Source organism: Pan paniscus, chromosome 16 (assembly GCF_029289425.2).
Source record: "Pan paniscus chromosome 16, NHGRI_mPanPan1-v2.0_pri, whole genome shotgun sequence".
Lineage (NCBI taxonomy): Eukaryota > Metazoa > Chordata > Mammalia > Primates > Hominidae > Pan > Pan paniscus.
The window spans coordinates 75157815-75178736 of record NC_073265.2 but is presented as its reverse complement, the minus strand read 5'-3'; the positions used below and the strand labels follow the sequence as shown (position 1 = coordinate 75178736).

Genomic DNA, 20922 nt, shown 5'->3' with positions numbered 1-20922 from the left:
TTTCTGATCACTTTAGTGAGAATATTAAACTCTTCTGCTGACAAAGATCAACAGTTTTACTGTATATGCTAAGTGGCATAAGGCAGAAAGCTAGAGACATTTTGTCAAATTATAACTGTTTGACAATAAAATGAATGAAAGGAATTAAACTGCTTGCAAATAACCAGGCAAACTAGAACCACATGAAACAAAACACTTCATCATTTGCTCTGTTCAGCTATTTTACTATTACAGAGAGCAAAAACAGCAAGAATCAGGGGCCATCAAGGTTTCAGTTCCTGGTGTGTTACAAAATGATGCCAAAAATTTAAAAGTAATCCTGAATGGAACTGAATCTTCAGCAGGTGCCCTGGGATTACACATATTAAAAAATATCCTTTCTGAAAGGTACTTTAAGGTATACACAATAAGGAAGTAACCACAAATTTTGTAACTTTACCAACACCCTATCCACATCTTTCAAAGAATTGAAACAACAGATTTTCCTTTAAAAAAAAAAAAAAAAAGGCCGGGTGCAGTGGCTCATGCCTGTAATCCCAGCACTTTGGGAGGCCGAGGTGGGCAGATCACGAGGTCAGGAGATCGAGACCATCCTGGCTAACACAGTGAAACCCCGTCTCTACTAAAAATACAAAAACATTAGCCAAGCGTGGTGGCGGGTGCCTGTAGTCCCAGCTACTCGGGAGGCTGAGGCAGGAGAATGGCGTGAACCTGGGAGGCTCAGCTTGCAGTAAGCCGAGATTGCGCCACTGCACTCCAGCCTGGGTGACAGAGACTCCGTCTCAAAAAAAAAAAGAAAAGGAAAAAAAAGTCATTCAGAGAATTTTCTCTTAATTTCAAACGGCATTTCATTTGCAATGAGCCAAATTTTACTTATTGTGAAATAAGATTCTCTGCTAATAGAACCACTGTACTGCAATACAAAACTACACTTTTAAGCTGGAAGGGAAAAAACTACTCCCCCCCGCCCCTATTATTCCTGTAATAAGAAGAGGCTGCATGAATACAGCAACAAGTTTAGATAGTTTACAGAAATAAAAGAGCTCAGATGATTCTTTAGTGATAAGTAAAGAATCTGGAAATGAACTACTACGAATTACCATATTACTGTCTCTTACCTTGACCTTCAACAAGTTTTTTGACCAACAGTTTAGAAAACCCTATTAAAATTCTATTTCTGCTGGGCGCGGTGGCACATGCCTGTAATCCCAGCACTTTGGGAGGCCGAGGCAAGCGGATCACAAGGTCAGGAGTTCGAGATCATCCTGGCCAACATAGTGAAACCCTGTCTCTACTAAAAAAATACAAAAATTATCTGGGTGTGGTGGCACGTGCCTGTAGTCCCAGCTACTTGGGAGGCTGAGACAGGAGAATCGCTTGAACCATGGAGTCAAGAGGTTGCAGTGAGCCAAGATCACGCCACAGCACTCCAGCCTAGCGACAGAGCAAGATTCCGCCTCAAAAAAGAAAAATTCTATTTCTTAGAATACTTTTCATTACCTTCTCAATACCACGTCATTCCACAGCCAATGAGTAAAGTGAACATTATTTGCCTTGAATATGCAAGCAACTAAGACTCTCTATACTTTTTCTGTCATTTTAGGTACATGTGTTACATAAAGTGAGTTTCACATTTTACAAAATTATATACAATAAACACATACTACTAGAACAAAATTAAACTTACATATCTTTAAGTAAATATGCTAATTTCTGAGTAACAGTGATGAGAACATAATAACAGTGATGAGAACATAGTCATGTTGGAAAACAATTCTCCATGCCCCACTTGCATTTCTGCAGGTTTTATCAGCAAAAGCCCTGATGGCCCTTTTATTCTAGACTATCTTTTCAAGACTGTTTGTATATCGAACACCCTTAGAAGATAAAAATACTGTTTCCTTCCGAAGCAAAGGGCAGGTTTGTTTCTGTCCAGTATAATAAAGATAATGTCTCAGTCAAGGGCAAAGGTCACATAGGCTTACTGTCCACTGTATAAAAATTCAGATTTCTTCAGGTTTAGATTTCTCATCTGTGACACAGCATCAACCTGGACCCCTTCGTGTTGCCTGCATAGGGCTTAGGAAGCAAGGAGAACCAACAAGAAGGTGATGCTGATGCTGCTGGCTATGCAATGAGTAATACATTTACCTGTCTCTGACCCTAGAATCCCATGACTTCAGCCAGCACCCATGAAACTGTGTCAGGATGTAAGTTAACTTGCCAGCTTGCAAGTATGGAACAATTTCTGATCCACCACATTAACAATTAGTATATATTATACAGTATTAAAAATTTTACACACAGTGGCAGCCAAAAATCTCTTGACATGTTACACTTCTGTGGTGCAATCTCCTAATCTATTTTCAGTTGGGTGGATATGTCTGAATGACCACAAAGAGACAACTTATATTCCTTTTAACTTTCCTGTAGTTTCCCAAATTTTCTTCAATGGTTATATATTTCTTTTATTTTAAAAAAATGTATCTTGATAAACTTATTTTGTAACAACTTCAGGATGATACAAAAAATAGTATACATAAAAAGTAGAAATAACTTTAGTTTGCAAAGACAGCACAGAAAGTTCCCGTTTATCCCCACTCCCTTCCTCACTGGTTTCTCCAACGTTAACATCTTACATAACCATAACACAGTTGTCAATACTAAGAAACCAACACTGGTACATTACTATTAAGTAAACTCCAGACTTTATTTGGATTTCACTTGTTTTCCCATTAGTGTTCTTTTTCTGTTTCAGGATCCCATCCAAATTACCACATTGCATTTAGTGTGTGTGTGTGACAGAGAGAGAGAGAGTGAGAGAAAGTGTGTGTGTGTGTGTGTGTGTGTGTGTGTGTTATTTTGCATTTTAACATCTTTATTGAGATGTAATTCACATACTAGAAAACTGGCCCATTTAACGTATATAATTCAATAGTACTAGTATATTCATAGAGTTGTGTAACCATCACCACTATGTAATTTTAAACATTTTTATCTTAACAAAAAGAAACCCTATATCCATTAGTAGTCATGCCTCACCTCCATCCCCTGTCCCCTAGTGCCTAGAGAGCCACGAATGTATTTCTATCTCTACAAATTTGCTTACTCAGGACATTTCATACAAATAGAGTCATACATTATTTGGTCTTTCATGCTGGGTTCTTTCACTTAGCAAAATGTTTTTGAGGTTCACCCATGTTGAAGCATGTAACAGTACTTTACTTCTTTTATTTCCAAATAATATTCTACTGTATGGATATATCCACATTTTACTTATCTATATGCATCAGTTGATGGAAATCTGGGTGGTTTTTTTTTTTTTTTTTCACTTTCTGACTGTGACGAATGATGCTGCTATGAACATTCAGAGTTTTTGTGTGGACATGTTTTCAATTCTCCTGGCCATACGCCTAGGACTGGAACTGCTGGGTTACATACATGGTAACTTTATGTTTAATACTTTAAGGAGATGTCAGACTGTTTTCCAAAGTGGCTGTACCATTCAACAATTTTTCTACATTCTTGTCAACACCTATTTTTGTTATCTTTCTTATTGTAGCTACCACAGTAGGTGTGACATGGGTGCTCATCCTGAGTTTCTTTTTTTTAATGGAAAAATCTATTTTAAAATCTATTGTTACTTTCTAGAAAAGGAAGATTGTGTGAAGATGTAAGGCTCGCCATGCTGGGATGTTTCTATCCTTCTATTTTTTAAAAACTGTGTTAAGTATCTTCTATATAATAAACACTGTACCAAGCCTTAAAAGCAGAAGTAGTAAAATAGCTTGTCCTCAAAGAACTCACAGCTTACATGTGAGATGTGAAAATGTTAGGTCGGTCAATAAGCCTACCACAGCATCTTGCATAGTAGACAATGAAATGTGTGTTCACTTGGACAATGCATGCTGTAATTAATAGAGATGGGAATGACAGTGAATGGAACACTACATTGCATACAGTATTTTCGTGCTACGTATATTTCTGGTTGGGTCACAAATGTTATATATACAGAGACACTGGGCCGGAATAACAATTTTCCATCTTAGTTCATTGTGTGTGTGTGTGTGTGTGTGTGTGTGTGTGTTAAAAAACAGAGAATAGAGAAGTCAGAGATGGCACACACCAGTGTCTAAGAGCCAGAGAACTCGGGAGATTAGAGCTTCACAGAAGCTGCTGCAGAGAAGTCAAAGCAGATACAAAACAAAAAGAAGTTACTGAATTTGGCAACTGTGAGCTCAGGAGTTCAAGACCAGCCTGGGCAACATGGAAAAACCCTGTCTCCACAAAAAATACAAAAATTAGCTGGACATGGTTGTGGGCGCCTGTAATCCCAGCTACTCAGGAGGCTGAGGTGGGAGGCTGGCTTGAGCCCGGGAGGTGGAGGTTTCAGTGAGCCAAGACAGCACTGCTGCACTCCAGCCTGGGTGACACAGCCAGACACTGTCTCAAAAAAAAAAAAAAAAAAAAGGCTGTAAAAGAACTCATTATATTTCTAGATTCATGATACTTTAAAGTACCATCCCATAGATTTGACCTTTTTACAGACCCGTGAGAAGGCATGTTGCCATTTTAGAGAGGAAGAAAACACACTCAGTGAGGCTTGGTGATTTGTGGAGAGCATACATGTAGATGAACTATATTGTATTTATAGCTTTATCTGCTCAAAAGACCATAAGCTTCCTGAGAACAAAATCGCATCTATTTAACGGATCTCCCCAATGAGTAGTAACTGCATGGTTCATGGTGGATGCTTAATGAATAATCTTTGAATTCATTATCCTCAGTGATTCTGAAGAAAAAAGTGGAGAGACTCCCTGAGGATTACAGCCCTGCTTCCCTTTATTAGACCCATAAAAAACCTGAGGCCAAAGGAGGCAAAGTAATTTGATGAAAGTAATAAATATTTCAAAACAGAGGACCCAAGGTTTCCTCACTTTCAGTCCACCACAAATTTCCCCCTCAAGAGTCTCTTCTTGTTCTTTTCCCTTTTTCTTCTTTCTCCTTTCATTTTCCCTCCTTCCCTCACTTCCTTCCTTTTCAGAAAAAGAAGCTGTCACCCCAGGCTGGAGTACAGTGGTGCAATCATACCTCACTGCAGCCTCAAACTCCTGGGCTCAAGCAATCTTCCTGTCTCAGCCTCCTGGGTAGCTAGGACTACAGGCATGTGCCACCATGCCCAGTTGTTTTTTAAAAATTTTTTTGGAGAGGCAGGGGTCTCACAATGTTGCTTAGGCTGGTCTTGAACTCCAAGCCTCAAGCAATCCTCCCACCTCGGCTTCCCAAAGCATTAGGATTACAGCCGCGAGCCACTGTGCCATCTCTTCTTATTCTTATATTTGTCTTAGAATTCAATAATAATTGTTTAAAACTTTTTAGTATTAAATTGAATAAGTTTGGCAAAGTGTATTTCACATCTTCAAGAAAGATTTATTGGAAAACAGTCATTGTTGATTTAGACAAAAATATTTAGAAAATAAGGCATTACTGAAATGACACAAGTAAAATACGAAGCTGGATACCAATTTTTTTAAATATCAAAATGCTGTAACTGAAAAAAAACTGCTGTTTGTTTGTTGTTGGCTCTGTCAATTACTAGAATCCTGTGGTTTTAATCACCAGCAGTTAATTAACAATGATGTCCTGAGGAGGCTCACTGTCTCTAAGAACACAAGAAGCTCAAGCAAATCTGAGATGATGCACACTTTCAGGCAGGTTCTCTCTTCTGAATTAGGCTTCATTCGTAAACATTTAAAAGTAAAACCCATACTGAAGAACAGTAACATTTCCGATAATTTGGGGCTTCTGCACCAGGATTGGGAAATCTAGCAGAAGGCGGCTTCTTAACACTATCTTGCTGTCAGCTACACACTGACACTCAACCACACAACTAGCCAGCAGCACTTATGGAGTGCTCACTTTAGGCAAGAAACCAGGTTAAGGTACAGCAATAGACAAGAAGATGAAAAAGATGATTCTGATTACAATTGGCATAGTAGCTACCACGGTTTATAAGTATAATTTTAACACAAAATGCCTTGGGTTACGAAGGCTTGACATCCCAAGATGATAGATATATACATACATCCTTATGAGTCTATGGATTATCAGATTCAGTGAGACAGTTCCACAAACCATGGCCTGTAAGTTTGGAAAGACTGATTAATTTGTGTAATACAATAGGTACACAAATAGCTAAAATCCACAAAAGAAAGTCCCCAGCATGAAAATAATTCCTGCTCAAGAATCTGGGAAAAGCTCAACAAAAGTGTTGGTATATGAGGTAGGCTTTAAAAGCGGACAATATGCTTGCGAGAGAAAGATGGTAAGGCAGGGAATTCTAGCTATACGAAAAAAGCATGAGCAAAGCAGTTAGGACACTCCAGAGCTGGACTTCATAGCCTTTCACATCACAGACTCCTTCAAGAATCTGCAGGAAGCCATGGAACCCTCACCAGGAACGTGCACGCTACGTCACAATCGGCGGTTCTTTGCATAGCCTCATAACCCAGGCTAAAGACCTTTGCTTTTGATGTTTTTCAGGAACACAAAAAGCCCAACAGTATCCAGAAATGTAAACTGAGCAAGGAAGAACAACAGGAGATACAGCTACAATGAATCTAGGCTTTGTTCTCTAACAAGGGTGGACCCTGTCAATCATATAAGAAAGGTAGTAAAAAGATCAGTACTATACTTGGCCAATAACTCTAGATGTGTACAGATACAATGGGAGAGTAGGGAGGAAGGAAACACACAGTATCTGAGACACAAAAGCCAATTAGGATGAGCCTGAACTAGTCTAGTCTAGAGGTAGTGTATACCTGGACTGGGAAGCACATAAAAGGTATACATCAGAGAGCTAGTACAAAGGGCAAAATTCACAAAAGTAAGAGAGAAAAACGGGTCAAAGATCCACAATGAACAGATATAGGAAATCTAGAGGGAAGAAGACGATGTACTCCATTTGCCCATGTTGAGTTTGAAATAACAATATGTCCTGCAAGTGGTTACACAAGGTTTTGGAAGCTTGAGAGAAAGGCTGGCGCTAGCTCCATTTGTTCTTGAGATAACAGATGAAAAGAGCAAGCAGGAGAGCAAAGGCAGAGCTTGCAAAAAGAAAAGACACACTAAAGGTGGCATTCATAGTAAATAATACCTATTCGCAGATGGGGTGGTTTGGAAAGCTCATACTTGCTGGCTTCTTACAAACACAAACAGGACAAAAGTAAGTGTGCATTAGGGAAATGCAAATCAAAACCACAATGAAATAACACTTCATATCCAACAGGACAGCTATCATTTAAACAAAAAAAGATAGAAAATAAGTGTTGGCGAGGATGAGTTGAAATTGGAATTCTTGTTCATTGCTGGTGGGAATGTAAAATGGTGCAGGCACTGCGGAAAACAGTATGACAGTTTCTCAAAAAAAAAAAAAAATTAAACATACAATTACCTTATGATCCAGCAATTCCACTTCTGGGTATACATGCAAAGAACTGCAAGCAGGAACTCAAACAGATATTTGTATACCAATGCTCATAATAGCATTATTTGCAACAGCCAAATGGGGGCAACAGCCCAATGTCAATTGATGGATGAATGGGTAAACAAAATATGGTATATACTTACAATTGAATATTAGTTTGCCTTAGAAAGGAAATTCTGACACATGCTATAATATGGATGAACCTTGAAGATATTATGCTAAGTGAAATAAGACAGTCACAAAAGGACAAATGTTGTATGACTCCACTTAGTACCTAGAGCAGTCAAATTCATAGAGACAGAAAATAGAACGGTAGTTGCCAAACTAGCAAGCAAAGAGAATGGGAAGTTAGTGTTTTAACAGGTAAAGAATTCCAGTTTGGGAACATGAAAAAGTTTTGGAGAGACAGCTGGTGGGATGGTTATATAACAATGTGAATGTACTTAATGCCACTGAACTATATACCTAAAAATGGTTAAAATTTATGGTATGTACCTTTTATCACAATTAAGAAATGAATGAGCAGCAGTTAGAGATATGCAAGCTTGTTTAGAGAAAAGTAGTCAGGCAGCCCACACAGTTAGAGTCAGAGCCAGTAATCTGGGCCAGACACTACCAATCATGGTCAATGTCATTAACCAGAGGACAAGCTCCATATGTACTGTGTGTGGAAAGAATGTCAAAACATGTATCAGCATTTTCAACCACATCCTGTGAAACAGGAATACCACCAAGCGTATCATATTCATGTGTGAAGAATATTGTGCTTACTATAAAGTAAGCTGCTTAAGAGATGCTAAGTTGATTACAAAACATCTCCCCCCTCCTTCTGCCCTATTTCAGAATCATTGATGTGGCAGATACATTTGTTCTAGTCTTGGTCCTATTCATCAACAACTCCACTATTTCTTTCTCACTCAAACAACCAAGGCAACTTAAACGCCACACTATGTGGCTCCATTTGAAACACTGTCAGAGTGCTTCCTACAGGCCAGATACAATGCCAGGCCCTGAGTACATACATGGAAAGACATCTGAAACTTCGTTTTTTAAGCGATGGGGGTCTTGCTAGGATGCTCAGGCTGGTCTTGAACTCCTGGCCTCAAGTGATCCTCTTGTCTCAATCTCCTAAAGTGCTGGGGTTACAGGCGTGATGTGAGCCACTGTGCCGGGCCACATCTGAAACATACATTGCAGGAAATCAAAAGCCACCAGACATTTTTTTCATTAAAGGGATCCTGTTCTCATGTTAGTCTCTTTTCCAAACGTGATTCAAAGACTGAGGTTTTCACGCTAACAGATAAATTGGTTCCTTATACTATCAACACTCTTCTCAGTCAGTTCTGAGACTAGGCTTGGCAAAAGATTCTGATCATCAGCAGAATTAGGAGACGGGATAGGAAAAATCATCAGTGTTGGCAATGCAAATAATTTGAGTTTAAAGAGAAAAATGAAGATGATTATGTATCTTTCTATTCAGATTTACCCTTTTGGAATCTTCAGCTGTGAACAAAGTATAGGACTGGCAACTGACTAAATGGGTAGGAAAGTGAATGGGTGATGTAGAGAAGCAAGTAGCTGGAAATGTGGAAAACAGAGATTTTACCATTAAACATCTACATCTTTTAGAGAGACAAGTCACCAAAACATAAATTTTGGCTCTAATCACATTTATGACACTTTAGCTACAAAACATAGTCATTGGTTTTCCTTTGTCCATATTATCTCCATGACAACCAGTTCATGGACACCACAGGTATTCAACATCCAAACTTCTGGTGAATTATGGTGCACATGAAATATGGGATAATGGAAGTTACCTCAGAAGAAATGCCAGACCTATCCAGGTTACTCTGAAATTTCTGACATGAAGCCTATGGACCCCTTGTGATTATCCCTAAACCACACCCACAATGTGTTCCCATCAGTCAGAAATAGAGCTGTACATATTTTCAGTGGAGAGGGAATTGTCTTTGTTTCTGGCAGTGTTTCTGTTACTGTTCGTATCTGAACATCCTAATAATACAGCTCATGGTTACACCCAGCCTTCCCAGCCACTACCCATATTTACTTCCTCTGCAACTGTCTCAGGAGATCCTGCCTGAGCTACAAGGCTGAACAAAAGGAAGCAAAAACCCACCATCCGGACATAGAAGCCAACACTTGAGTCAAAGTCTTTTCAGGGAATTGGACTGTATCTGAGTGGCTATATATGTGGTTGTCTTCAATCCAGAGCCTCCTTATGTCTTTTGTTTTGTTGCAATGCGGACATCTCTTACAGTAAACAAACTTTTAGGGAATGTGTGTTTCTCTGCAAAATGACACCATAATTAGAGACAGACTATTCCTCCTCAGCCTTAGCCAATGAGCTCGTGTGGCCTGCCCAAGTGTCGTGAGTCGGGAGGGGATCGTCCTGCTCTGTAAATATTTTCATTCAATGTAAACAAAACACAGTTGCAAATCTTTTAACCATTCAGCTAATGTTCTGAATTACTGCCTATAAAATACTCTCTATAAATCATCAGTAACAAGAAGAATCACATTACTATTAACAGGCAGTATTTTTCCAGGTACCCAAAGTTATAAAATTAGTAAAACAGCAATGGCCCAGGCTAAAAGCAGTGCAAATCAGCAGTTAATCCTTGATTCTGACCTGCTTCCTTTTGGTACACTAATTTTACAGTCAGTTTCTGATACCTGCTGTCCTCTAGTAATGCTCACCATGAGCTAAAGTTGGCTACTGAACTCAGTTAGGTGAAAGCTCCCATCAGTTACCAACTTCCGAGGTCAACACTAGCTTTTTGAAGGATGCTGAGGAAAATGGGCATATTGGTACCAAAGGGCCCATGCCAACAATTACAATTCTTTCATATCCCATTTTTAGCATATGATTCATAGTTACCAACCACATACTGTAAGAGTCAGAAGTGCATGCATCAAGAAAAGGAGAACTGGGGGAATGTCATATACAGAGGAACAGGAATGGGTATGTGTATGTTACGCTGGAGAACAGACAGGTGGGTGACCAAGGAATACTATCAACTTAGGTTTTATTACTTAGAAAAAGTTCAGAATAGAGGTAATATTTCAGAGGCATTGGGGGTTGATGATGGGACAGAAGTGTTGATGTGAGGATGACACTAGCATACCCAGCCTCAGGGAAATCTTACAAGAAGGTCTTGATACAGAAAAGCTACCGTGAAACTATGCAGAACTAACAAAGGAAGCAGGGCAGAATGCAGAAGCAGCCAAATAAAGCGTGGGTATATAACACAGAATGAGAATGCTGAAGCTAATCTACAGTGAATTATTAGGATGCCAATGGGAGGGACTGGAGTTGTTAAATGTGCAATACCAAAGTGACAGGCTCACAATTTAAACTCTGTAATTACTGCCATATTTCACCTCATCTGTTAAACACAATTTATATAACATGATGCTTATGAATCCATACTTACAAAGATAAATTCATTTAACCAACAAACGTTGTTTTGAGTGTTTAGATAATATTAATGAACAGATAAAAATGACAAACTCCTTAGTACAAAAAAGCAAATTTCCACAGATAAAAGTGGAGAACGTGCACATGACGGCTTGAGAATTTATGTGGCACAGGCACCCAACTATAGTTTTTAAAACACTGATAGAAAATACTGAAATTAGAAATAATTTTGTAGAAATAATTGGAGAACACTACCAAATGGTTTTTTAGAATTGTGAGAAAACTTTGCTAAAAATCATGGGACAAAATGAACTTATATGACATGGTGTACCTATCCTAAGTATTGTAGAAGGAATTCCTGCACTGAGAAAGAAGAGAACAAAAGTCTAAGATAGAAAAAGAACACATACGCTTATATCAATAAAAGCTAATATACATATTCATGTAATAAGAGGAATTTATCGACTCAAAAAAGAGGTCTAGAATAGCAGGAAAAACATGGACTTTGAAAACAGTCCAACCTGGGACTGCACTCTATTATCAATTACATATGAGATGTGAGACACTGGGAAAGTTATTAACTACACCAATCTGTTTTCCTGTACGTAAAATGAGACAAAGAGTAGGAATGTAAACACTAAATGCCTGTGTCTCATATCCATTCACTTCTTCCCACTTCAGACCACAAAATCCTCTTATCCTGCCTGTGCTATCGTAACGGCAGGCTAACCGATTACTACCAGAATAATCTTTTCAACACGTACACTGAGAGGTAAGGCATCCTCCCCATAGCTGTTAAGGCCCTGCTCTTCCAGGTCCCACCTCTGGCTCCGGCCTTCTCATCCTGCTACCCCACTTTCCACTCAAGGTGCTCCCATCCACCACAATGGCCCTGTCCATTCCTTCCTTCCTCAGGGCCCTGTATTCACTGTTCATTCTTTCTAGAGAGCTCTTCCTTAGCATAGCTAGTGTCTTTCCATCCTCTGGAGATCAGCTTTTTAAATGTCTGCACCTCGAAAAGATCTTCTGTCTAAAGACCATTCTATCTGAAATAGTTCTGCCCATTATTCCCTACACAGCACCCTACTCATTTCTTTCAAATCAATTATAACAGTTTGTACTTATTTATTTCTCTATTTATTGTCTACCTTTAAGCAATAATGGGATAAAGACTGTAACCCGTGGCTCGCATGGGATAGGTACTTAGGTTTCTTTGAGTTTATAGTTCTCAAAGATGTGGTCTTCTCCATCTCCAAAGCAAAGAAACTAACACCAAACATCCCCATCTTATTTCAAACTGGAAACAGGGTGTTTTCAGGACTCCTAGTGTTTATTTACTAATGACTATTTTCTGAGAAGTGAAGTTTTCTCCACTGAAAATCTTTTATTATTTATTGGGCAGGATAGTACAAATACACAAAGACAAACACCTTTATTAGCTGTAGGTTTGTGGGGAAAACAAAAAAACAAAAAGCCACATTCTTGCCACTCAAATTCTTCATACCCCTTACCATGCTCGAGAAAACCCTCGGGCTCTTCATATGAATATGGGGTAAAAAGTAACTGCCTGGCAAGTCTCAAATTAAGTAACGTATATGGAGGTGCTTCATTAAAACTATAAAACAGCAACTCTGAGGCCAATAAGCCTGTACTGATTTAGCTCCATTCACAAGGGCTTTCCATGCCCACCTAGAGTATAAAGTATTATATATTTTAGCATTATTTTAAATGTTCAATATTTCTTGTGATACTCAGATTTTCTTTTTATCCTTCTCCCCACCCGCAGGCAAAATCATAGGGTATCATGGACATAAAGATCCTAAAAATGAGATTCTCCTAAATACATTATATGAGGACAAAAATTTTAAAACATCACCGTGATCTCACAGAGAAAATCACATTTCTGAGAAACCAAAATGAATAATATCTTGGAACAATTTCAAAACACCAAGTTACCAACTGCTGGCAGCCGAGGCCCAGCAAGTCAACCACCTGACAGTGATTATGGAGAGACAGTGACAACACTCTACCACAAATCACAACGCCTCTACCTAGTGCCCTGCCCAACATGGCATTTCATTGGTTTTTGTGTCTAGCCTTCTGAGCCCATTCCTTAGCCTCACTCGACCAAAGAAAAAAATCGAAAAGACCCAAGTAATAAACTGAATTGATAAATCAATAAAATAGGTCCACTATTTCCTTGACCAAGGCAATATATTTCCACTTTGCTTAAAATGACCCTCACCTCCACATACACCCTCACAAGTTCAGATACTGAGGTTCTTTCTGTCATCTATGAAATGCTTGGTTGACTTCCAATTTCCCCTGCCTTTGCCAGAAAATTGCTAAATTTCCAAAAAGTGCTCTTTGAGCTGTCCAACATTCCCAGACTCTCATCTTACCGGCTGGAGGAGTTCTTACTAATTTTAGATTCAAGGATGCCTTCTGTGAGCAATTAGCTATTCAGAGTCTCCGCCCTCATCCTGCTTAGACACCAAACATCACTAATGCGGAGAACACAAACAAATACAGCTATCAACAAAGTCAGAAGCTACCTCTGAAAAGCAGTCAAACCAAGCCAAAAGGTCAGCTCTGCCACCTTAATAGGTAGGTTTATTGGAAATCCTTCCAAAAGAAATAAATGTTGCCTATCCTTCCCCTAAAGAATTGAACGAGACAGTAGCAGAAAAACAGAAAAGACTCAGACAAAAGACAGAAATACTTAAAAGACAGAGGCAGAGAGAGAGACTGACAGAGAAAGAGACCAGGCAGATGGGGGTGGAGTCTGGGGGCGGAGGGGTGACAGAGACAGAAGGACAAACAGAGCAACTTGGAAGGTGAATTTCTCTGTGATTTTCAACAGTATGAGGTTCTCCCAAGCATAGGAATCCATTTTAATGAAAGTAAAATTACATTTCAACAGTAAGTGGTCCAATGCTGATTACCAAGCACCTATTGCTTCCTGTTCAGATATTCCTTTAAGAGGCTTACATTCACCCCTCATCCTCCACTGTGCACAGATTTCTCGGCCTTTCTCCCAATACAGGAGGGCCAGGGACATGGCTACTGGGTTCAAAGCACTAAAACAGCCTGCAGAGCTTCAGAATGCATGAGGTGCAGCCCCCCTTACCTTCAGCAATACCACGTCCACAGTCCTGTCCACCTTGGAGATGTCACAGAGGCTGTAGCGCCTCTTGTGCCGTTCATACATTTTGCCCAAATGCAAGAAAGAACAGAGAAAATGCAGGAAGTATATCCACTGTTAACTTGGGGACCAGTGCAAGTCCTTAGTTCCAAATTTCTCACGGTTAGGTGGTGGAGATCTCTGCCTTCCAGACTCCTCTCTATTAAAACTCTCAAAGGGGTCAAAAACAATGAATTAAAAAGAAATCAAGCAGAATCCAATTCCTTGAACTGACTGAGAACTTGCTGATAACTTCAGAGTGCTGGAAAGATGAATGTAGAACTCATAATATAAACAATAAGTACCACCTAATGCTATACTTTGTGCAGATCTTGACTGAAAGAGAAGCAAACACCGTTTCCATCACTGGCAACGACTCCAGTAAAAAAATAAAGAATAAACTGGCTAAGCATAACGGCCGATACACGTAGGGAAAAAAACCCAAGAAGGCAATAAAAATCCAGTATATACTTTGCCAGGAAGAGGGAGAGAAAGAAAGGAAGACGACGCTATTTCAAAGCGACGGCATGAAAAAAGTCATTAGATTCTGTTCTTGCTTAAAACAAAAACAAAGACAAAGAAAATCTACTTTTCCTTAAAAAAAAGTAGAAGCTGGGAGATGCTTTTCAAAGTAAAGTCTTTAGAATCTCTCTTGCTCACCAGGCGGTAGGGCTTGGTTTTGATTTAAGTTGAAAATCTCTAAGGACAGCAGAGTAAAAGGGAAAAAAATAAAAGACCACTCCTGCTGTACTCCCTCCCTCCCTCCCTAGCCAGCCTCCTCCTCCCTTTTTCCTTCTCTCTCAAGAACGTCACTGCTTGCCCTTTCAGCTCCGCACGGGCAGCCTTGGAGGTTTGAAAACCCAATTGCAGTTGTGGGAACATGATTCATCTACCGACGAAGAGAAAAACAAGGCTTCCTTTTCCAACCCGCTTCTTCTTCCTCCTCCTCCTCCTCCCACCCCTATGAAAAAGGCTCTGTCAGGCATTGCAAGATGCAGCTCAGTTCTTTGATGTCAGAGTAGTATGCTAATAAAGGAAGGGGGGTGTTATACTAAACACCACAAGCGTGTACAACGGACTTGTCGTGAGGTACAGAAAATTGAAACTACCCAAAGCATACACTATACCTCCCTGCCAAATGCAAAGTAATGATTTAACACGAGAAAAATGTCAGCCAAATATTGCAGTTATGTCTCTAGGATCGAGACGTGGCTATAAATGTGTCTGATAAAGTTTAAAAATTATCAAGAGTTAAGCTTTATTTTTGGGGAGGGAGAAGGGATGATGGAGTTGATTTAAAGAAAATGAAAAAGAAAAGGAGTGGAACAAAGGAGTTCTGTGTATGTTAATATTTGTTGCGACTAAGCATAGCTGCCTGGCTGGGACTTCTTCAATGTTTCTATGCACACTAACTGGGTCTTGAATTGTGGGTCTGCTACTTCATTTGCCTGTTTTCTTACTATTCCAGACCCTTCTAGCCCCCCACTCTATCTAACATTCTCAGGGACAGACTTACTTCAGAATGCATTCTCTCACCTGAGACATTCTCTTACTTGGATCATGAATGATTTGGGAGGGAAAAGGATGAGGAACTGAGGGAAGCAAAAAGCAGAAAGGAGTGAAGAAACAAAAGAAAAAGGGATTAAAAAAAAAAAAAAAGGATTTCTCTTTCTAGGAGCTGCTGACATTTTCCTTGAGTTGTCCAGAGTAGTCCTTAGCTAGGCTGTGAAAGCAGTGGCTCAAATACCACAACAGAAGGGGAGAGGAGAGATTTAACACCTACATTTCTGTTGACATTGCAAACAAAGTTGGTGAAAAGGTTTTTCAGGAGCTAAAAAACGGATATAGAAAAAGGGTATAGATGAGTTGCTGTGTCCTCAGGCCAGATATTCAAGTTGCTGACTAGCTTAAAGGAGGGAAATACAGCAAACCCTGCTAAGAAGACTGTAAACGTCTTCCTCAACTTTCGATTAATACACCACAGCTACAGGCTTTATTCTGAAATAAAAGCCATAAGGTTTTATCTCTCTATTCCTCACTGGTTCATCCGAGGAATGAAGGCGGACAACCCCTCCCCTTCTCATGCCCCAAGTGAGCCTTGGCTCTGTAGTGGTACCAACATGTGCAGTGAAACAGATGTTGCTTTTCATTACAAATGAGGCTACAAAACAGTAGAAACAAGACGATTTGACAGAGATTTAAAAGTTGTAAATAAAATTCTTGCTCAGGCTTATCAAAAGCATGGGAACTTGACCAGAGATTTACAAATACTTCCAAACTATGTGGTCTAGGGCACAGATAGAAAGAGCCTTTAGGCTTCAATGTATAGATAAACTGATACTTTATTATCTTTTCTGTAAAAGCTTTCACCAAGCTAGAATGTAGAACTCGCCCTTCTTCTTTTTTTGAACACAGAGCTGCCTCCCCTCTGTCCTCAATATGGTTTGTTCCTCACTGCCACTCCCTTCTGTTTTAATTAGAATCAAATGATTCCTGCTTCCAAGGTTCCCAGGCATCTGTCTCTCTAGGGATCAGAGATGGTTTAATCACCATTAAAACCCTCCTACCGGCTGGGCGCGGTGGCTCACGCCTGTAATCCCAACACTTTGGGAGGCCAAGGCAAGCAGATCATGAGGTCAAGAGATCCAGATCGTGGCCAACATGGCGAAACCCCCGTCTGTACTAAAAATACAAAAATTAGCCAGGCATGTTGGCACATGCCTGTAGTCCCAACTATTCAGGAGGCTGAGGCAGGAGAATCGTTTGAACCTCGGAGGCGGAGGTTGCAGTGAGCCAAGATCGCGCCACTGCACTCGAGCCTGGCAACAGAGCAAGACTCCGCCTCAAAAAACAAAAAACAAAAACAACAACAACAACAAAAAAGCTTTTCTACCCTAACCCTGTCCAGTGACTTACATGCAGATAATTTATATCAATGTAACAGATATTTTGTGACTTCTAGTGGAGGCAAGCAAAATAAATAGGTAACAAGGTGTCTGTCTTCAGGAAGTTTTTAGGAGAGAGAAACTTGTTTCAAAATAATATAATTTTCTGAAAGAGGCTAGATTACTGTTTGAGACATATAGACTAACCTTTTTATTTCTAACTTCTGGCTTTGTGCCACAGGCTAGAAAGCTAGATGTCCTGCTCTTTCTGCATTTTAAAGGACAATTCCTTACATATTCTGTTCCTTCTTGGAGGACAAATACCCTGGGTGGGAAACAAATGCTCTGGGTGGAGAAAAGAGTCTGTGTTGCTTTCCCCTCTGGATCTGCTCAGCACTCCCCAACAGAAGACAGAATCTGCAGTCTTGTGCTTTTGCAGTTGATGTGACAATTCCAAGTTTTTATCAAAAACATCTGGAACCATTGAAAAGTAATTCTGCTAGGATTTTGAAATACAGCAACCAATCATTTCATATCTAAACCAGAGCTGAGAGTTACAAATTTAAAGGAGGTTCTGAGTTTATTTCCCTTTTCTTTTAATTTGGGGAACCTGTAGTAAAATATTTTATTATTTACAGCCATACTATTTAACAGTAGTTACTTACAGTATTAATTGTCTTTCCTTTCTTTCTGCAGCCTCCATCCTGCCCTCTATCCACACAAATGGTCCCAGATTCTTTAAAAACAACCAGCGCTTTTAATCTGTCTCATGCCACAGGGCCAACATGCAATTATTAAAGATTCCGGAAAATGAAATATAAAAATATTTTATACATCTTAATTTAGCTATAGCATTTGTGTTCATGAATTAAATTTTCATTTGATTTACTTAACTACAAGATCTAGCACCTTACCAAATTGTTTAAGCATTCTTATGGGTCAACACTGTGGCTGCTTTAGTTCCAGTTAGGGCAGAAGCCCGTCTGGAGTCTCACAGCAAAGTTTCTGAATTAGGACACCACCTAGTGGGGGATGCTGAAGACCCAAACAGAACACCAAAGGCCAGTGAATATTTTTGTGGGGGTGTGGGGATAGGGGTAGGCTCATCTTCTGCTACTATGTATTTTTTCCTGAAACCCCAAAGTGAACATAAAGTAGCAGCATATGAATGGACACTGGTTAATGACTCACCAATGATCAATTTTACTCTCTGCAGAGAACACAAGGTACTAAGTGAAAATCAAGGGTTGTCTTCCTAGGTGTGCCATTATCTCACTGAGCAACTTGGGAGATACTAGTTTGACCCTCTGGACCAAGATTTCCAGAATGGAAAAATTAGAGATTCAACGCTAGGTCATATCTGAAGATCCTTCTTGCTCTAATATTATATACTGCCAGTCTGAGACTAGGAAGTTATCACATGCCACATGGGATACGGTAGTTTCAGAGGAGAAAGAAAAGGGAATTGAGACATTCTCTTAAAACTTGCAGAAAACATTATTCCTGCATAATGACACTTTCTACCTTTGTTCTTCACATGAAATGGGAAGGAAGGAAAAGTTTACCACAGTCAACAATTTTCATTAATCTAAACTTAAATATAGTGATCCATCCAGAGTTACACATATGTTGGTGGTAAAATGTATTAGAATACAGATAAAACATTTAGCCTCCACTTGGGCACCTCCTGTCTGCTTAGATAATAGACTGCTTCAAATAAGACAAATGAATATTTGAGAGGTGAAAGAAGAAAATACTTTACAATGGCTGCAAAGGCATCGTCTCCAATTAGGCTTTCCTTGTACTATGGCTCCAGGAGAAGCAGGTCTACTGTTCCCTCCTAGCATTCACTAACATACAGATTTGAAGGTTACAAGACAGTAAAAGGGTAAAGAAGAAGGAGAGACCTAGAAGGCTATAACCACCATTTCTTTTCAAATTAGTAGCAAGCAGTAGCCAACAGCTCCTTTCCTTAACCCTTTACTATCTTTGCAAGAAGAAAACTTAAGACAATTTAACTGGCAGCAGCTAACTGACAATAATAGCAACAATTAAAATAACAACAAACTAATATGGAACAATATAAGAAAAAAGTATCTTCGTAAACTTGTGCTCTTTACAGGAACAAGGTCTCATGGATCATACACACAAATGTTAAATTCTACTAAAATTACCAACAGCTTTGTGAAATAAAAGGAGGGAGGAAGGAAGAAAGGGAAATGGCAGAATCAAAATTTCAGTTGGGAAAAAGTGACAGGATAGTTTAATCTTGAGGACAAGTCTTCTGGAGCAAGATTTATTAACCACAACATTTACTGAATACCTCCTGTTTGCCAGGTGTTCCACAGGTACAATTTCATTGATTCCTCATAAAAACCTGTAAGGTGAAATTTTACTGTCTATTTTACAGATGAGGAAAAGTAGCACTCAGCGTTTAAGTCAGTTATATAACATCACACAGCTAATAAAACAGATTTGCTTTAAACTCAGTTGTGTAAATCAGTCTTTCCACTACATCTAATTTTGCCACTTGATAAATCCCCCAAGAAATGAAACTGTAACAGAGAAAAGTTAGTATTTGAGGAAAGAAAACTTGGGATTCGTTACTCATAATCAATATCCCTACATTTGATTTTACATAAATGCTAAAGGACAGAAAAAGATGGTTTTTTTTAAAATAAAAATGCCAAGTGATTCTTAATTTTACATTAAATGGACTCAACTTCTCTGCCAACATTTCAATATTTGACATTCCACTTTTTAAAAGTTTCTCTCTATAGTAATATCTTACAAAAATCAGAATGAACAAACCAAACATACAGACTAAAAGATCTCTGGATATTGCTACCCAAGTCTTCCTGAAAATGAACAGATACACTGATCTGGCTTTTCTCTTTGGAGCAAACATTCATTATTTCTTTTGGCAGCATTTCAGATATTTAAAGATGGCCATCGTGCTTCACCACCCTCTTCAGGCTTCTCTTTCAAATCATGATTCCAACGGCTCCTCAGACAACAGAGTACCTGAGTGCTCTCTAGTTAGTGTACTTCTTGTGATGTGGATGCCCCAAACAAAATCCTCTGACATGGTGCACACTGGGATAACTAAGATCAAATTGGTTTTCTTGACACACATATCACACCGCTAGAAGAATAAGTTTATTGTGAAATAAACTTACTTCCCATATATTTTCTTTCAGTGTGACTTACAGTATCAGGTCTCCTTTAAACTATAATCTTGTGATTTTGTTTTAAAACCTACTTTATAGCTTTCTGTATAGATATATTCTCTCAAATAAATTCTCATTTGTTTTAAAGTTATCATTTTAGCCTTAAGAGAGTATAGTGAACCTAAATTCCATCACTGAAATAACAGCTGTTTCTCCAAACTCTGTATCATTCATAAATCTGAAGAGCAAGGCTAATGATGGAACCCAGAATTAAATCACTAAAGGCCTCCCCTGGTAGGACATCTGTCCATCAATCAGCACTCCTTATATATATATATATATATTTTTTAGACGGAGTCTGGCTCTGTCGCCCAGGCTGGAGTGCAGTGGTGAGATCTCGGCTCACTGCAAGCTCCGCCTCCGGGGTTCATGCCATTCTCCTGCCTCAGCCTCCTGAGTAGCTGGGACTACAGGCGCCCGCCACCACGCCCAGCTAATTTTCTACATTTTTAGTAGAGATGGGGTTTCACCGTGTTAGCCAGGATGGTCTCGATCTCCTGACCTCGTGATCCACCCGCCTCGGCCTCCCAAAGTGCTGGGATTACAGGCGTGAGCCACCGCACCCGGCTCCAGCACTCCTAAGATTAAGTAAAATGCTGGTCTATCAGCTACAAAGCCAACTGAATTCTGAGTCCCATACCTCCATCTTCTATACAATACAGAATAATTAGTAAAACTTCTTCCTGAAATTAATA

The 20922-nt window shown here is 39.4% G+C and overlaps 1 protein-coding gene across 14 annotated transcripts in view; it reads right to left on the bottom strand.

Annotated features, from left to right (window-relative positions):
* Nucleotides 1–20922, bottom strand: part of AKAP13 (A-kinase anchoring protein 13) — a 361925-nt gene that overhangs the window by 113914 nt on the left and 227089 nt on the right. Inside the window, exon 1 of one of the 14 annotated variants that reach the window (XM_008973851.6) lies at nt 14059–17369. The exons of the other annotated variants lie outside the window; for them this stretch is intronic. Within the exon in view, the coding sequence (XP_008972099.2) occupies nt 14059–14139 (81 nt within the window). The 5' untranslated portion in view covers nt 14140–17369. Of the gene's footprint in view, nt 1–14058; nt 17370–20922 lie in introns of those variants that run through there. 14 annotated transcript variants of the gene reach the window in all.